The sequence below is a fragment of the Carcharhinus amblyrhynchos genome, chromosome 11 (assembly GCF_965287045.1).
Source record: "Carcharhinus amblyrhynchos chromosome 11, sCarAmb.v2.hapA, whole genome shotgun sequence".
In the NCBI taxonomy this organism is placed as follows: Eukaryota; Metazoa; Chordata; class Chondrichthyes; order Carcharhiniformes; family Carcharhinidae; genus Carcharhinus; species Carcharhinus amblyrhynchos.
This window is the reverse complement of record NC_137334.1, coordinates 93,946,348-93,962,180: the sequence shown is the minus strand read 5'-3', so window position 1 is coordinate 93,962,180 and position 15,833 is coordinate 93,946,348. Positions and strand designations below refer to the sequence as shown.

General features: G+C 46.7%; 1 protein-coding gene across 1 annotated transcript in view; it reads left to right on the top strand.

Annotated features, from left to right (window-relative positions):
- Positions 1-15,212, top strand: part of map3k2 (mitogen-activated protein kinase kinase kinase 2) — a 79,402-nt gene extending 64,190 nt beyond the window's left edge. The window contains exons 10-17 of the mRNA XM_080199597.1: positions 128-195; positions 1,473-1,565; positions 3,027-3,233; positions 5,012-5,160; positions 6,238-6,369; positions 7,990-8,119; positions 9,863-10,040; positions 11,618-15,212. Of these exons, the coding sequence (XP_080055723.1) occupies positions 128-195; positions 1,473-1,565; positions 3,027-3,233; positions 5,012-5,160; positions 6,238-6,369; positions 7,990-8,119; positions 9,863-10,040; positions 11,618-11,843 (1,183 nt within the window). The 3' untranslated portion in view covers positions 11,844-15,212. The remainder of the gene's footprint in view (positions 1-127; positions 196-1,472; positions 1,566-3,026; positions 3,234-5,011; positions 5,161-6,237; positions 6,370-7,989; positions 8,120-9,862; positions 10,041-11,617) is intronic.
- Positions 15,213-15,833: the final 621 nt, after the last annotated feature.

Below are 15,833 nucleotides of genomic sequence, written 5' to 3'. Positions count from 1 at the left end.
TTGAAGATGCATGTTTGGACATCTGGACATCCCAAACTATTTAAAGACTTGACTGATAGAAAATTCACTTTTATCCTACAATGCGATGGGGCAGGTATGCAAGCTAACACTTGGTTTTATTTTGCAGTGATAGCTATCCTAAAGCTTGGATGCCTAGGGCACAGAGCTATCCAGATAATCATCAGGATTATTCAGGTGAGCTTTGAGACATCTGTAGCTGAGCCCTTAACTGATGAACACAGGCTGTAGAAATCCCTTTCTAACGCTCGCTCTCTTGGGCACCTGCTCCCTCTCTTGCACGCGCCCCTGCGCGCATGTTCAAACATGTGCTTTCATGATCAGATAATCTGATTTAGCGATGATAATTGAAGAATTTGGTTGCTGTTGTTCAAGATGTTGCTGTGGGAGTTTTTAAACATCACCTGATCCTAGACACAGCACCTATGACTATGCAGCATTCCCTCTGTACTCCATTGAAGAGGCAAGGCCAGCTTTTGTGCTGAAGTCTCTGGAGTAGGATTTGAACCCACAAGCTCCTCCCTATGAGTTGAGAGCGATACCACAGAGTAATGCTGGACCCAAGTGTCATAAAATAGCAAATGTGATACTGGGTTACAGAGGGAAGTACGGTGTACAGAACTTGGATTGCTGTTTACAAGAATGGTTAGTCCCAGTGTCCTGTTTTGATTTGATTTATTATTGTCACATGTATTAACATACAGTGAAAAGTATTGTTTCTTGCGCGCTATACAGACAAAACATACCATTCACAGAGAAGGAAAAGAGAGTGCAGAATGTAATGTTACAGTCATAGCTAGGGTGTAGAGAAAGATCAACTTAATGCGAGGTAGATCCATTCAAAAGCCTGGCAGCAGCAGGGAAGAAGCTGTTCTTGAGTTGGTTGGTACGTGACCTCAGACTTTGCACCTTTTTGCTGACGAAGGAAGGTGGAAGAGAGAATGTCCAGGGCACTTGGTTCTTAATTACGCTGGCTGCTTTGCCGAGGCAGTGGGAAATGTAGACAGAGCCAATGGATGGGAGGCTGGTTTACGTGATGGATTGGGCTACGTTCACAACCTTTTGTAGCTCCTTGTGGTCTTGGGCAGAGCAGGAGCCCAGACCAAGCTGTGATAGAACCAGAAAGAATGTTTTCTATGGTGTATCTGTAAAAGTTGGTGAGAGTCGTAGCTGACATGCCAAATTTCCTTAGTCTTCTGAGGAACTAGAGGCGTCAGTGGGTTTTCTTAACTATAGTGTTGGCATGGGGGGACCAGGACAGGTGATCTGGACACGTAAAAATATGAAGCCCTCGACCATGTTCATCCCTGTTAATGTAGACGGACATGTTCTCCTCTACGCTTCCTGAAGTCGATGACGCTCGACGGCAGCATGATCTCTTTCTATCTTGTAAGATTTGATGCAGATTAGCATTTTATTCCTGAATAAAATCAAACCAACTTCTCTCCCTGCAGATTGCGATATTCCAACGTTTGAGAAAATTGGGAAAGGTGGGACGTACCCACGAAGGTATCACATCTCCTACCATCACCATGACTACAGTGACGGTGAGCACAGGCCAGGCTCATTCCCCAACAAAGTTGTCATGGGGCGGGTATTTAACCCCCGATTGCCATTGTTTAACACTAATTGCCCATTTTGTATGATTCTGGAGTGGGTCGGGGACGTGGGGGGTGGTGGAGGGGAGGTTTCACATCTGGATTGGTCATTCGGTGTTTGCTAATGGAGTGCTTGATTGTCTGTCTCATGCTTTTGATTTGATTTTCTGTTTCATTCTTGTTTGTGGTTCTCCCCCAGCCCCAGCAGGAATTGATATCTGATGGTGCCTGTTCCTGACACTGCAATTATTGTGATATCTCACATGGTGCAGGCACAGACACATATCCTGGACTTTTCTACCACAGGGTGAGGGACCACCACCAGACCCAGTCCTGTGCACATTCTGCAGTCTCCAACATGGAGCCCTGACTGGCGATGGAGAGCAGAAGCTCTGATCATTTCTAACCCACTCCCTCCCTAACCCAAGGTCCACTAACTGCACACACCCCGAGTCTGGATTCAGAATCGGACATATTGATTCACTCGTGTCAGCCTTGGCAGCTATTCAGATGTAACCTCCAACTTGTTTTCAGTTTTTACAATTCTGCTTTCTAATTAAATATTTAAAGATTGAAAATATGCCCATGTGCACCGAGTGGTATTGTCACTGGGCTAGTAATCCAGAGTCTCGGGCAAAACCTGAGGGCCCGGGTTCGAATCCCACTGCTGCAGATGAAGTCAATAAAAATCTGGAATTAAAAGTCGAATCAGTGACCATGAAACCATTGTCGATTGTAGTAAAAACCTGCCTGGGTCACTGATGTCCTTTGGGGATGGAAATCTGCTGTCCTTACCCGATCTGGCCTACATGTGACTCCAGAGCCACAGCAATGTGGTTGACTCGCAAATGTCCTCTGAAATGGGAGGCAGTTTAGTGATAGGCAGTGAATAGTTGAAATGGGGACTGTGTGAAAGGGCTACCCCCCATTGTATCCTCCCAGCATTTGCAAATGTTTTTAAACAACTCTAATTTTTTTTCCAATTTCTCTGACTATTTCTTTGCGACATTGGTCATTAAAGGCTCTCATTGTCATCATCAGACAAACCCAGGTTGGGTGTAGCGCGGATTAAGTTAAAAAAAACACTCGCTTGACAGCATGACCTATCCGCAGCCTCAAAACAGTGCCTCTCGTTGTTTCTCCAGTCCCCATGCCTGTCAGTCTGTGTCCTTTCTGAATGGCACCCTGTCACCTCTGTGCTGAGTCATTAGAGATGGGATGCTGAGCAGACAGACCAGGCAGTCACCTCCTCTGGGCTGGGATATTGTTAAAGCAGCTGATTTCCAGCCCACACCATCCACCCTGCCGCTGACGTCTGAAAGCCCAGCTCCTGACAGCCTCTGCCTTGCTGGAGTCAGCTTTTTGCAAGGTGTTTAACATCAGCACTTTTCTTCTGCCTTTCCCCCTCAGGTCGTAAAACATTCCCCAGGGCACGAAGAACCCACGGTAACACCTTCCGCTCTCCGATGAGCTTCAGTCCCACGGAGCATTCCCTGAGCACCAGCAGTGGAAGCAGCATTTTCACCCCGGAGTACGAGGACAGCAGGATGAGAAGAAGGGGAAGTGACATTGACAATCCAACACTGTCCGTCATGGATATCAGCCCCCCTAGTCGCTGTAAGGTTTACAGCATGCTCGGTTCGCCACATGCTGGCTGGTTGGGGGGGATCGGGGAGGTTCGGGAGTCGGGGATGGCAGGGGTTTGGGGTGACTTGGGGGGGGGGGGGGTGCTCGGGGAGGGGGAGGGTTCGAGAGTTGGGGGTGGGATGGTCATGGTGGTCAGGGTTTGGGAGGGGGTGGGGGGTGCTCGGGGAGGGGGAGGGTTCGAGAGTTGGGGATGGCCGGGGTTCAGGGGTTGGGGGTGGGATGGTCGTGGTGGTCAGGGGTTGGGAGGGGGTGGGGGGTGGTCGGGGCGGCAGGTTACCTGATGCCTTGTGAATCAGAAAAGTCTATCCTCAGGAGTGTGACTACCTCCTGGTACAAAGTGTCCTGGTAACTTCCTTTATCCTGATGTGTGACAGTGTCTGCAGCTCAGTGACTCTGAACCAAAGCTCCTCAAGCCACTGTCGCTTAGTGCAGAATTTGCCCTGAGCTGTAATGGCATCGAGGATTTCCCACATAGTGCAGCCAAGACACATCACCTGTCTTACCACCTTTAATGTGTTTTAATTAACTATTTTGTTACATTATTAAATCATTTATTTTCTTGTTTCTATATTTTATTAAACTTACCACCGGTTCCTGCACCATTTTAAATCTTAAGTATGGAGTAGACTGGAACCACTTAGCGGATACTCAGAGCGAACTTCCTTCCCTGTAGTAGAGTAAGAACCAATTTGAAACTCACCAGTGTGCTCTCAGTTCCAAACTATACTCAGTTTGCCTCAGGTCCTTTCCAAGGTCCACTCCTGCAGTACTTATCTTTCACCGACTTTTACAGATGCACCATAGAAAGCATTCTTTCTGGTTGTATCGCAGCTTGGTATGGGCTCCTGTTCTGTCCAAGACAGCAAGAAACTACAAAAGGTCATGAATGTAGCCCAATCGATCACGCAAACCAGCCTCCCATCCACTGACTCTGTCTACACTTGCCACTGCCTCGGCAAAGCAGCCAGCATAATTATGGTCCTCACGCACCCCGGAAATTCTCTCTTCCACCTTCTTCCTTTGGGAAAAAGGATACAAAAGTCTGAGGTCACGTACCAACTGATTCAAGAACAGCTTCTTACCTGCTGCTGTCAGACTTTTGAATGGACCTATCTTGCATTAAGTTGATCTTTCTCTACACCCTAGCTATGACTGTAACACTACATTTTGCAGTCTCTCCTTTCCTTCTCTATGAACGGTATGTTTTGTCTGTATAGTGCGCAAAAAACAATACTTTTCACTGTACGTTAATACATGTGACAGTAATAAATCAAATCGTTCTCGGCAGAGACCGTGTTCTGATTGACATAGTGTCACACTAATTGTCTCCCCGACTGTTGCTGGGTCAAGATCCTGGAACTCCCTATGTGATCACTGTGGTGTACCTACACCATGTGGACTGAGACAGTTCAAGGAGGCTGATTATCACCTTCCCAAGAGCAATTAGAAATAGTCCTTTTCAGCAACCCTACATCCCAAGACGGACATTTAGAAAAACATATTATCCTCTTACCCATTGTGCAGTCAGGAGAGCACAGGGGCTTATATATTGAATAGCGAGAGAAACCCAAGCAGGGCTGGTGAATGGTCAGCTGAGTCTGATTGCGCATTTGGCAGGAATTGTGTTTAGCCACAGAAGCAGAGTTACCTCATGAGGTTCTGCGGCCTGACGGTGCTCAGAGGGAAGGAGGGGTGGAACCATTACATTATTTCCATCTCATTCTTCAAACTGGTTTTATTTTGTGCAGCTCCCAGAGCGCCCACGAACTGGAGACTGGGCAAGCTGCTGGGCCAGGGGGCCTTCGGCAGAGTGTATTTGTGCTACGATGCTGACACAGCAAGAGAACTGGCAGTGAAACAAGTTCAGTTTGACCCAGACAGTCCTGAGACTAGCAAGGTGAGAATACTGCAAAGTACAATGGCAGATGTGGGCAGCATTACAGATAGACGGAGAGACACAAGGTGTTGGATTGATGGGGAGAGAGACGAGGGGGAGCCGTGCTAATGGGGAGAGACGCGGGGAGCTGTGCTAATGGGGAGAGACGCGGGGAGCTGTGCTAATGAGGAGAGAGACGAGGGGGAGCCGTGCTAATGGGGAGATAGTCGAGGGGGGGCCGTGTTAATGGGGAGAGAGACGAGGGGGAGCCGTGCTAATGGGGAGAGACGCGGGGAGCTGTGCTAATGGGGAGAGACGCGGGGAGCTGTGCTAATGGGGAGAGAGACGAGGGGGAGCCGTGCTAATGGGGAGATAGTCGAGGGGGGGCTGTGTTAATGGGGAAAGAGACGAGGGGGAGCCGTGTTAATGGGGAGAGAGACGAGGGGGGGCCGTGTTAATGGGGAAAGAGACGAGGGGGAGCTGTGTTAATGGGGAGAGACGCGGGGGAGCTGTGTTAATGGGGAGAGACGCGGGGGAGCTGTGCTAATGGGGAGAGAGACGCGGGGGAGCCGTGTTAATGGGGAAAGAGACGAGGGGGAGCTGTGTTAATGGGGAGAGACGCGGGGGAGCTGTGTTAATGGGGAGAGACGCGGGGGAGCTGTGTTAATGGGGAGAGACGCGGGGGAGCTGTGCTAATGGGGAGAGAGATGCGGGAAGCTGTGCTAATGGGGAGATAGTCGAGGGGGAGCCGTGTTAATGGGGAGAGAGACGAGGGGGGGCCGTGTTAATGGGGAGATAGTCGAGGGGGAGCTGTGTTAATGGGGAGAGAGACGAGGGGGGGCCGTGTTAATGGGGAGAGAGACGAGGGGGGGCCGTGTTAATGGGGAGAGAGACGAGGGGGGGCCGTGTTAATGGGGAGAGAGACGAGGGGGAGCCGTGTTAATGGGGAGAGAGACGCGGGGGAGCCATGTTAATGGGGAGAGACATGGAGCTTTGATAGAAGGAGGGACGTGGGAAGCTGTCAGGAAGATTAGGATCTTGTATATTGTTGCTCTGCACCCTGTGGGTTTCCTGACAGTTCTGATTCATTCCTTTCAGGAAGTGAATGCTCTTGAATGTGAAATCCAGCTGTTGAAGAATCTGCACCATGAGAGGATTGTCCAGTATTATGGCTGTTTGCGGGACCCGCAGGAGAGAACTCTTTCCATCTTCATGGAATATATGCCAGGGGTAAGCTTCAATCCTCAGTTTTACAATGACAATGAGTCTTTTCTGTTTCTATTATTTGATAACTATCTGGGGAAACTACAGGTTGGCTCTTTTAAAATCATCTGAAGACAGAGATCTTAGCAATGATTTGAAAAAGCAGAATTTCTCAAAGGGATATGGTGTTGGGGTGCTCCTAGGGTTGCTACATGGAATTCCAGGTCGGATGGGGGTGGGATTTGGGTTGGGAGGAGGTAGAGGGGGTGAGAATTCTGGTTGTGGGAGGAAGAGGGGGATTCTTGGGCAAAGGAAACCTTCAGGGGCTTTGTTTAGAGATTTGGGGATGTCTTTGAATCGCTGAAAATTACAAACCATTTAGTTAATGATGGAAAGGACACAGAAGAGAAGCATGAGGCTGGTGAATGGACTGTTTTATTTGAAGTGGTACGCTTTGTTGTGTTACTTCGGCTTAAAGTTGTACATTAAAGTGATGGTGAGGAGTGGCATTAATCAGAAAATTGTTAAGCCAGTAACTGGCTAACCGGAGAGCAGCGAGAAGGAGCAGGAGCTGAGGGAGCTCGGTGAGTGGCCGGTGGGAGCAGTGCACAGGTAGTGTTCGAAAAGGGAGAACAGCCCAGTGAGGAGCTGATTTTGTGAATAATTAAACTTTCTACACTCCAGTTTATAATAAATATTCTGTAAAGTTAAGACATAGCAGGGCAGCTAGGTCACGTGTAATGTACATCCGTCGTGGTCACTTCACGTGACCTGAACAAACGTGTGCAGCAAGTGTCAGCAGCTGCAGAAAGGTGAGCTGGGGTTTGGGAATTGTGAATACGTCTCGAGTTGCTGTGATGCATCAACCAGATTGAGAGCTGTGTGGTGAGCACATTAAGGAAATGATCACACCCACAGGTTAGCTGCAAGTAAGTCGAGAGGAAATGAGTGAGTGTCTGTCAGTCTGGAATCTGAGGCAGGTAGTGCAGGAATGCCCCGAGTCCATCTTGGTCACTAACTTGTATTCCAGTTTGGAGATTGATGAGGATTCCTCAGAGGAATGTAGCCCAGAAGATCAGAGGGACATGCAGAGGGTAATAAAGTAATTATGGGGGACTTTGATCTACATACAGACTGGTGAATCTAATGAGTGCGATTCAGCCTTGGGCCCCTTGTCGATTTTACTCGGTAGCAAATAGATATTTGCATTCTTTTGATTTCTTGCAACAAGAAGGGACTAATATCAATTTCTATTTCACAGACATATTGAATGAGATTTTGAACAAGCTCTGGCTTTAAGCATACAAAATAGAGACTGCAAAGTAAAACAGATTTACTCAATTACACAGAAGAAGGAATCTGATTGTAAAAGATAGCACTGACCAACTTGTATAAGACTTAGCAAGTAGAGAAATTTACTCTGCCAGCACTATCAGCATATTATGCAGTTAGTTTGCCTAATTTTAACAGAGGGCTGTTAACCTGTAAAGAGAGATCACAAGTACCAGGCATTATTTTTCACTACAAAGATTTGGAATCAGATTTGTGAGACCCTGAAGCTATGACCCTAAAGTTTTTGGCGGCTTTGAGAGCAGGCTTTGTAAAATTAATGTATTCTCTCTTGTAACGGGCAGTATTTTTCTGTAGGGCTCAATAAAGGACCAGCTAAAGGCCTATGGTGCGCTGACGGAGAACGTGACCCGCAGGTACACTCGGCAGATCCTGGAAGGTGTTTCCTACCTGCACAGCAATATGATTGTGCACAGAGATGTAAAAGGTGAGGGCAGGCAGCAGATTATAAAGCGGAATAATGTGTAGCGTGACCTCAGACTGCATAATCCACAGAGATGCCAAGAGTTCCAGGGAATTACACTGACACAGAAACAAACCCTAATCTCACAGTACAACTACACTCGTATGCCAGGAGTAATATTATTATTGTAGTATCCTACAAATAAAAGAAAAATATTGTGAATTCCAGAAATATGAAATAAAAATAGGAACTTGCTGAAAAGTACTTCAATGGTCAGAAAACATCTGTGGAAATTGGGAAGTGGGGAGGTTTAGGGAGGGAATTCCAGAACGTAGGCCTAGGCAGCCTAAAGCATAGCCACCAATGATGGAGTGAAGTAATTGGGGTCAGAATTGGAGGAGTGCAGAGATCTCGGAGGGATGTAGGACTGGCAGAGGTCACGGAGATAGGGAGGGGTGAGACCATGAGAATATTTGAAAACAACGATGAGAAGTTAAAGATGGAGTTTTGTAATTGGGAGTTCGTGCAGAGTCCACACAGACAGTAACCCAAACCAGGAATCGAACCCAGGTCCCTGGTGCTGTGAGGCAGCAGTGCTAACCTCCGTGCCACCATGTCTCCTCGCTTGAGTCAAGTGACAACAGAAAATATTTGCAGTGGATCTTGCTTTGTCCCGTGTTGGAAAAAGTTTAGTTTTAGTCCAGTTTCACAGCAGCTGTGCTGGTGAGAATGTGAATTTGTCCGCACAAAATACAAACAAAAGCAGGTAGACAATTCCACAGGAACAGGCCCTTCAGCCCTCCAAGCCTGCATCGAACATGCTGCCCGACTTAACTAAAACCACCTACCCTTTGGGGGAACCATATCCCTCTATTCCCATCCTACTCATGTACTTGTCAAGATGCCCTTTAAAAGTCACCATCATATCCGCTTCCACTACCTCCCCCAGCAGCGAGTTCCAGGCACCCACCAGCCTTTGTGTAAAACATCTGCCTCGTACATCTCCTTTAAACCTTGCCCCTCGCATCTTAAACCTATGCCCCCTAGTAATTGACTCTTCCACCCTGGGGATAAAGCTTCTGACTATCCACTCTGTCCGTGCCCCTCATAATCTAGTAGACTTCTGTCAAGTCTCCCCTCAACCTCCGTCGCTCCAGTGAGAACAAACCAAGTTTCTCCAACCTCTCCTCATAGCTAATGCCCTCCATACCAGGCAACATCCTAGTAAATCTTTTCTGTACCCTCTCCACATCCTTCTGGTAGTGTGGCGACCAGAATTGAACACTATATTCCAAGTGTGGTCTAACTAAGGTTCTATAAAGCTGCAGCATGACTTGCTAATTTTTAAACTCAGTGCCCCGGCCGATGAAGGCAAGCATGCCGTATGCCTTCTTGACTACCTTCTCCACCTGCATTGCCACTTTCAGTGACCTGTGTATCTCTGCACCCAGATCCTTCTGCCTATCAGTACGCTTAAGGGTTCTGCCATTTACTATATATTTCCTATCTGTATTAGACCTTCCAAAATGCATTACCTCACATTTGCCCTCATTCCAGTTGTTGAATCCGGAACCTCATCATCAGAAATTAGCAGAGCCTTTTAAATAAGAAAGCACTTTGTGGATTTCTCAGACTGACCGTAATAGAGTATAAGTGGAGATTTTGAAATTAAATCCTAAAATGTTGGTGAGGACTAGCGCTGTTTGTTGGACATAGGTAGCTTGCTGTGATTGAAACCGCATTAATACGGTGTCTTTTGTTTTAAAGGAGCAAACATTTTGCGGGATTCTGCTGGTAATGTTAAACTGGGAGATTTTGGTGCCAGTCGGAGGTTGCAGACCATCTGTCTGTCAGGGACGGGCATGAAGTCAGTCACTGGCACCCCTTACTGGATGAGCCCAGAAGTGATCAGTGGCGAAGGTTATGGCAGAAAAGCAGATATCTGGTAAGTAGACGAGACCCGAAAAGAGGTGAGATATCTTTGTGAATGAGAGCAGCAACACCAAACCTTACATAGTGGGAAAGGTTTGATTCCTGAGCTGAGTTGAATTATGATGTAGAGCTGAGTTAGTCAATCTTGGGATTCTTACCCCTGCATTAAGGCTCATGTTCTCAGAGACTGGGAAATCAATGACTTTGACTTTCTATGGAAAGCAGGAGCAATTGGACCTGTTGCCCTCTGATCTACACTCCATCAGTGCAATCTTTGGCTTCCATAGGGCTCTCTTATCCTTTCTTTCACAGACCAGTGCAGGGTCAACCTGGTAATGAATTAAGGAATAAATGGTCTACGTGCAATAGTTTACTGCTGGTAAATAGTAAGTGACTATGGGGTTCGTGTTTCAGGAGACTCCTTTTTGTTTCCTTCACCTTGACACGAGAGATTTCTGAGTCAGGTACTGATAAATCTTTACCTACTTACCAAGTTTAGGTCTCACAGCTTGAAGATACAGTCTCAGGCTGGATCAGGGGAACACTGAAAACCCTAATACAGTGGACTTGTATATAGAATCCTACAATGCAGAAGGAGGCCATTCGGCCCATTGAGCCAGCACTAACCACAATCCCATCCAGGCCCTAACCCCATACATTTAACCTAGCTAATCCACCTGACGCTAAGAGGCAATTTAGAATGACCAATCCACCTGACCTTCACATCTTTAGACTGTGGGAGGAAACCAGGGCATCTGGAGAAAACCCATGCAGACACTGGGAGAAGATGCAAACTCCACACAGACGGTGACCCATGCTAGGAATTGAACCTGTGTCCCTGGCACCGTGAGGCAGTGCTAACCACTATGTCACCGTGCTGCCCACTTCGCGCTCGAGTGATTTCAGTCGCAATCATAGATCGTGTGTCTTTTTCCATTCTAAACGCAATACTTTGCGCTAAGCTGTGTTTTTCTTCCGTTTCTTTGGCTTTTCTGAGTCAAGTTAGTTCTGACTCAGTTCCAGTGCTCTCAATTTGGCGCAATCAAATTTGACCACTCTGCATCGAGTTCTTAACCCACTTCAATCCCCAGGATCTTAAAGCACTAGAGGTTGTTATTCGGCCCCTAATGCCCATGTCAGCCTTTGAATGCTCTGTACAACTAACCCCACTCTCCTGCTGTTTATGTAGTCAGGCTAATCTTTTATTTCAAGTATTTAATTTTCCTGAGAAACGAGATTTAACAGTAAGACTATTAGGTCTGTGCTTGCCTGTGTCGATGTTGATCCTACTTTGATTTGAGGCACCACAGCTTGTTTCTAATGGTTCCTCCCCAGCGTCCAGCAAATTCTTCCGAATAATTGTCAGTGCCTCAAACAACTCCCCCTTAGTTACTGCCAATACTTGGGGACAAATACCATCGAAACCAGGGACTTGTTTGCTTTGGGTCTTGACTTTTTTGCTCTAAGATTTGGATCTCATTCCTGTCAGAGTCATGACTTTCCTCTTTGCCTGTGAGGGATGTGATTAGTTTGCCGAGAGCCTGCGTGCTGGTTGTTGCATTGGTTTGTTTACCTCTTTGCGTCTTGCAGGAGTGTTGGCTGCACGGTGGTGGAGATGCTGACTGAGAAACCTCCTTGGGCTGAGTTTGAAGCCATGGCAGCCATATTCAAGATCGCCACTCAGCCGACCAACCCTCAGCTGCCACCTCATGTATCTGACCATAGCCGGGACTTTTTGAAAAAGATATTTGTGGAGGTGAAGCAGAGGCCAGCAGCAGAGGAGTTGCTGCGCCACACCTTTGTGCACTATCACTAGCAACTAACCTCAACATCGGATGCATTTATTTTCTATCTGATTGCACTTTTTCAATGTATAATTTTGGTGATTCTAGGTGTTTCCTAGGTTGTAATTTATACTTAAATTTGTATTTATAATGAGATTTTTTTGCATTCTCACAAAGGGAATGATCAGAAGGTTTTTTACAGTGTATTCACACAGTACTCTGATGTCCTTCAAGGTAAAGCACTTTATTACATAATTCATTCCTGATTATTCATCGTCCAATACAGTGTGGCGGGTCCTAATTCCCCTTGGAGGTAAGAATTCATTTGTCATTCGTAAGCAGTAGAGACTGAGCCTCCTTAAATGTGTAGAAGCCGCAGTATGTTATACAAGAGACTGTTATACAAATTATTTCAGCACAGGTCGCTGTTGCTGAATGTCTACTATGGTGTTTTCCTGTAATCTAAAGCCAAGAAGCTCTGCGGGTCTCCTGTTAGTGCACTGTCGCACCATAGAACTCCAAATTACCAGGACAGGGTACAGTCGGATTGTGTAACCCAAGTGACCATCAGTCCCTCCTTTCAACTTCCACATAGGCCATTGTCCAGATGGGCAGTGGGGGAGTCACCGTTTCGTTAAGAGTTTGACATCTGCCAGGGGTCACAGGGTCTGGTCTTTCGCCCTTGCGTTTGCTGCTTCTGGAACCTGCCCTGAAAATATCTCTCTGTTTTCTTTCTCCAGTTACGGGCAGTATCTGCTGCCATCACTGCTCAAGGCCAGTGTGTTAGTGAGCTTCACTGTATGTGCTTTGTGTATCTTTGCCTTTGGATCTTCCAGAAGCGGGTATCTGGACAAAGAGAGATGTTTTCTTAGGGCAGGCATCAGATCCGGTTTGTCTGCCACACGTGATGTGTGTAGATTTCTGAGGCAGCGCCTTAGGCCGAGTGCCATTGAGGACATTTCTTTTGCCAAAATGGGCGTCGTTATCTGGAATTGCAACTTTCACAGGAAGCAGATGCTGACATCCTCAATTTCAGCCTGCAGTACAGGAATGTAATTCACAGCCTGGGCTATCAGCATAGCTCCGAGTTCCCAAAAGCTTCATGTTTATGATGTACCTGAGCTCAATTGTCTCAGAAATTTCAAGTTCCAAAACATTAGCCATCAAGCTTATGCTTCCTCAATCTCAGACTAGGTATTATTTGATTAATGTTTACAGATCCTTAGTTTTTCTTTATAGATGGAATTAAGACCATTTTCCGTAGAACTATAGAACGGTCACGGCATAGAAAGAGTCCATTCTGTCTGTGCAGGCTTAAGAAGATTTTTTTTTAAAGAATTGATTGTTCATTCTAATCCTGCCTTCCAACGCCTTGCAGGTTCCAATGCCTTTTAAATAAATTGACGATTTCTGCCTCCACAAAACCAGGCAACAAATTCCAGGCACCCATCATAGAACCATGGAAAAATTACAGTGCAGAGAGAGAGGCCATTCAGCCCATCATGTCTGTGCCAACCAAAAAAGAGGGAAAAAAACTCGTTAAACTCGTTTAAAAAATTCGTTTTAATTTCATTATCCAGCAACTGGTCCATAGTGTTGCCTGTTCCAGCAATTCCGATACAGATCCAGGTACGCTGGTCCATGGCCTTGCTGGCTCCAGCAATTCTGATACAGATCCAGGTACGCTGGTGCATGGCCTTGCTGGCTCCAGCAATTCCGATACAGATCCAGGTACGCTGGTGCACGGCCTTGATGGTTCCAGCAATTCCGATATGGATCAAGGTACGCTGGTGCATGGCCTTGATGGTTCCAGCAATTCCGATATGGATCAAGGTACGCTGGTGCATGGCCTTGATGGTTCCAGCAATTCCGATATGGATCCAGGTACACTGGTCCGTGATTCCAGTACTTGCTGGTTCCAGTGATTCCGGTACAAATCCAGGTACACTGGTCCGTGGCCTTGCTGGCTCCAGCGATTCTGATATGGATCCAGGTACACTGGTGCATGGCCTCGATGGTTCCAGCAATTCTTATACAAATCTAGGTACGTTTTAATTGAGTTGAGCTTTTCAACCTCAACTTAAGCAGCGAGTTGCAGACACCCACCGCCCTCTGGGTAAAAGGCTTTTCCTCTTGTCCCTTCTAATCCCTCTCCACTTGGGGAAACAGGCCTCAACCTTGGTTCGACCTGAGGTGTTAGTTTTGGTTTTTCGGTTCTGAGTTAGTCTGTTCTTTGGGAGCACGTTCTGCTATTGATGCTTGCAGCCCCATTGTATTCTGCCCTCTGTGAGGCTCCCACCACTATCTGCCTGTTGCTACTCTTTAATTGATAGGACAGTCATCAGCATAAGGATTACAGTGGTTCAAGGCAAAGGCCCTCAGCCACCTCAGGCCAGTGAGGAATGACCAAACCTGTCCCACCACAGCCAGAGAACACCCTTGTGAAAGGTCATTTTCACATCCCTACAAAAGTAGTATTGTTCTTGATTTGACAACACTGGTTTAGTTGTTCAGTGCTTCAGAGATGGGCTCAAAATTTACCCATCGAGATTCCCAGCTCCAATTTTCCGGCTTCAGCGCATTAGTATGTGAAGGTTGAATAAACAAGGAAGAATATTTGGTGAACTACTTCAGCAATGGTCTTCCCATTATTGGAACACAGTCCAACCTTTGAATTTAACATTCCCCTCCTCGAACAAAGAACAGTACAGCACAGGAATAGGCCCTTTGGCCCCTCAAGCCACCTCCGATCACGTTGTCCTTTCTGGACCAACCGCCTGTATCTGTCCATCCCCCTGTTCATGTGTTTATCAAGATAAGTCTTAAATGTGGCTAGCATATTTGCCTCAACTACATCACTTGGCAGTGCATTCCAAGCCTCCACCACCCTCTGTGTAAAAAAAGCTTCTCCCGCACACCACCACAGAACCTTTTCCCCCCTTATCTTGAACTTGTGCCTCATTGTAATTGTCATTTCTGCTCTGGGAAAATGTTTCCAACTGATCACCCTGTCTATACCTCTCAAAATTTTATAAACTTTTATCAGGTTGCCCCTCAGCCTTCGTCTTTCCAGGGAGACCAATCCCAGATTATTCAATCTCTCCTCATGGCTAATACCCTCCATCCCAGGTAACATCCTGGTAAATCTTTTCTACACTCTTTCCAGACGTATAAGATGATGAATGGGATGGATAGGATAGAGGTGGAGAGACTCTTCCCGCTCAGAAAAGACAGTAGGACTAGGGGGCACAGCCTCAAGATAAAAGGGGGGCGGTTTAGAACGGAGTTGAGGAGGAACTTCTTCACTCAAAGGGTGGTGAATCTCTGGAATTCTCTGCCCGTTGAAGTGGTGGAGGCTGCCTCGCTAAATATATTTAAGACGCGGGTTGATGGGTTTTTGATAAGAGAGGGGATTAAGGGTTATGGGGAGAGGGTGGGAAAGTGGAACTGAGCAGCGACAGATCAGCCATGATCTTATTGAATGGCGGGGCAGGCTCGAAGGGCTAGATGGCCTACTCCTGCTCCTATTTCTTATGTTCTTATGTAGCATGGTGACCAGAATTGGACACAATATTCCAAGTGTGGCCTAACCAACGTCTGATACAACAGTAACATAATTTGCCAACTTTTATACTTGATTCCTCGGCTGATGAAGACAAACTTGCCATATGCTTTCTTCATCACTTTTTCCACCTGTGTTGCCACTTATAAGGATCTGTGGACCTGTTCTCCCAGACCTCTCTGTGTGTACGCTCCTGATGGTTCTGCCATTTATTTTAAAGCTGCCACCTGAATTAGATCTACCAAAATGCATCACCTCGCGTTTGTCCGGGTTAGATTCCATCTGCTATTTCTCTGTCCAATTTTCCAGCCTATCTATATCCTGCTGTATTCTCTGACAATCTTCCTCACTATCCGCAACTCCGCCAACCTTAGTGTTATCCACAAACTTGCTAATCAGACCAGCTGTGTTTTATTCCAAGTCATTTTTATATATAGCAGAGGTCCCAGCACTGATCCCT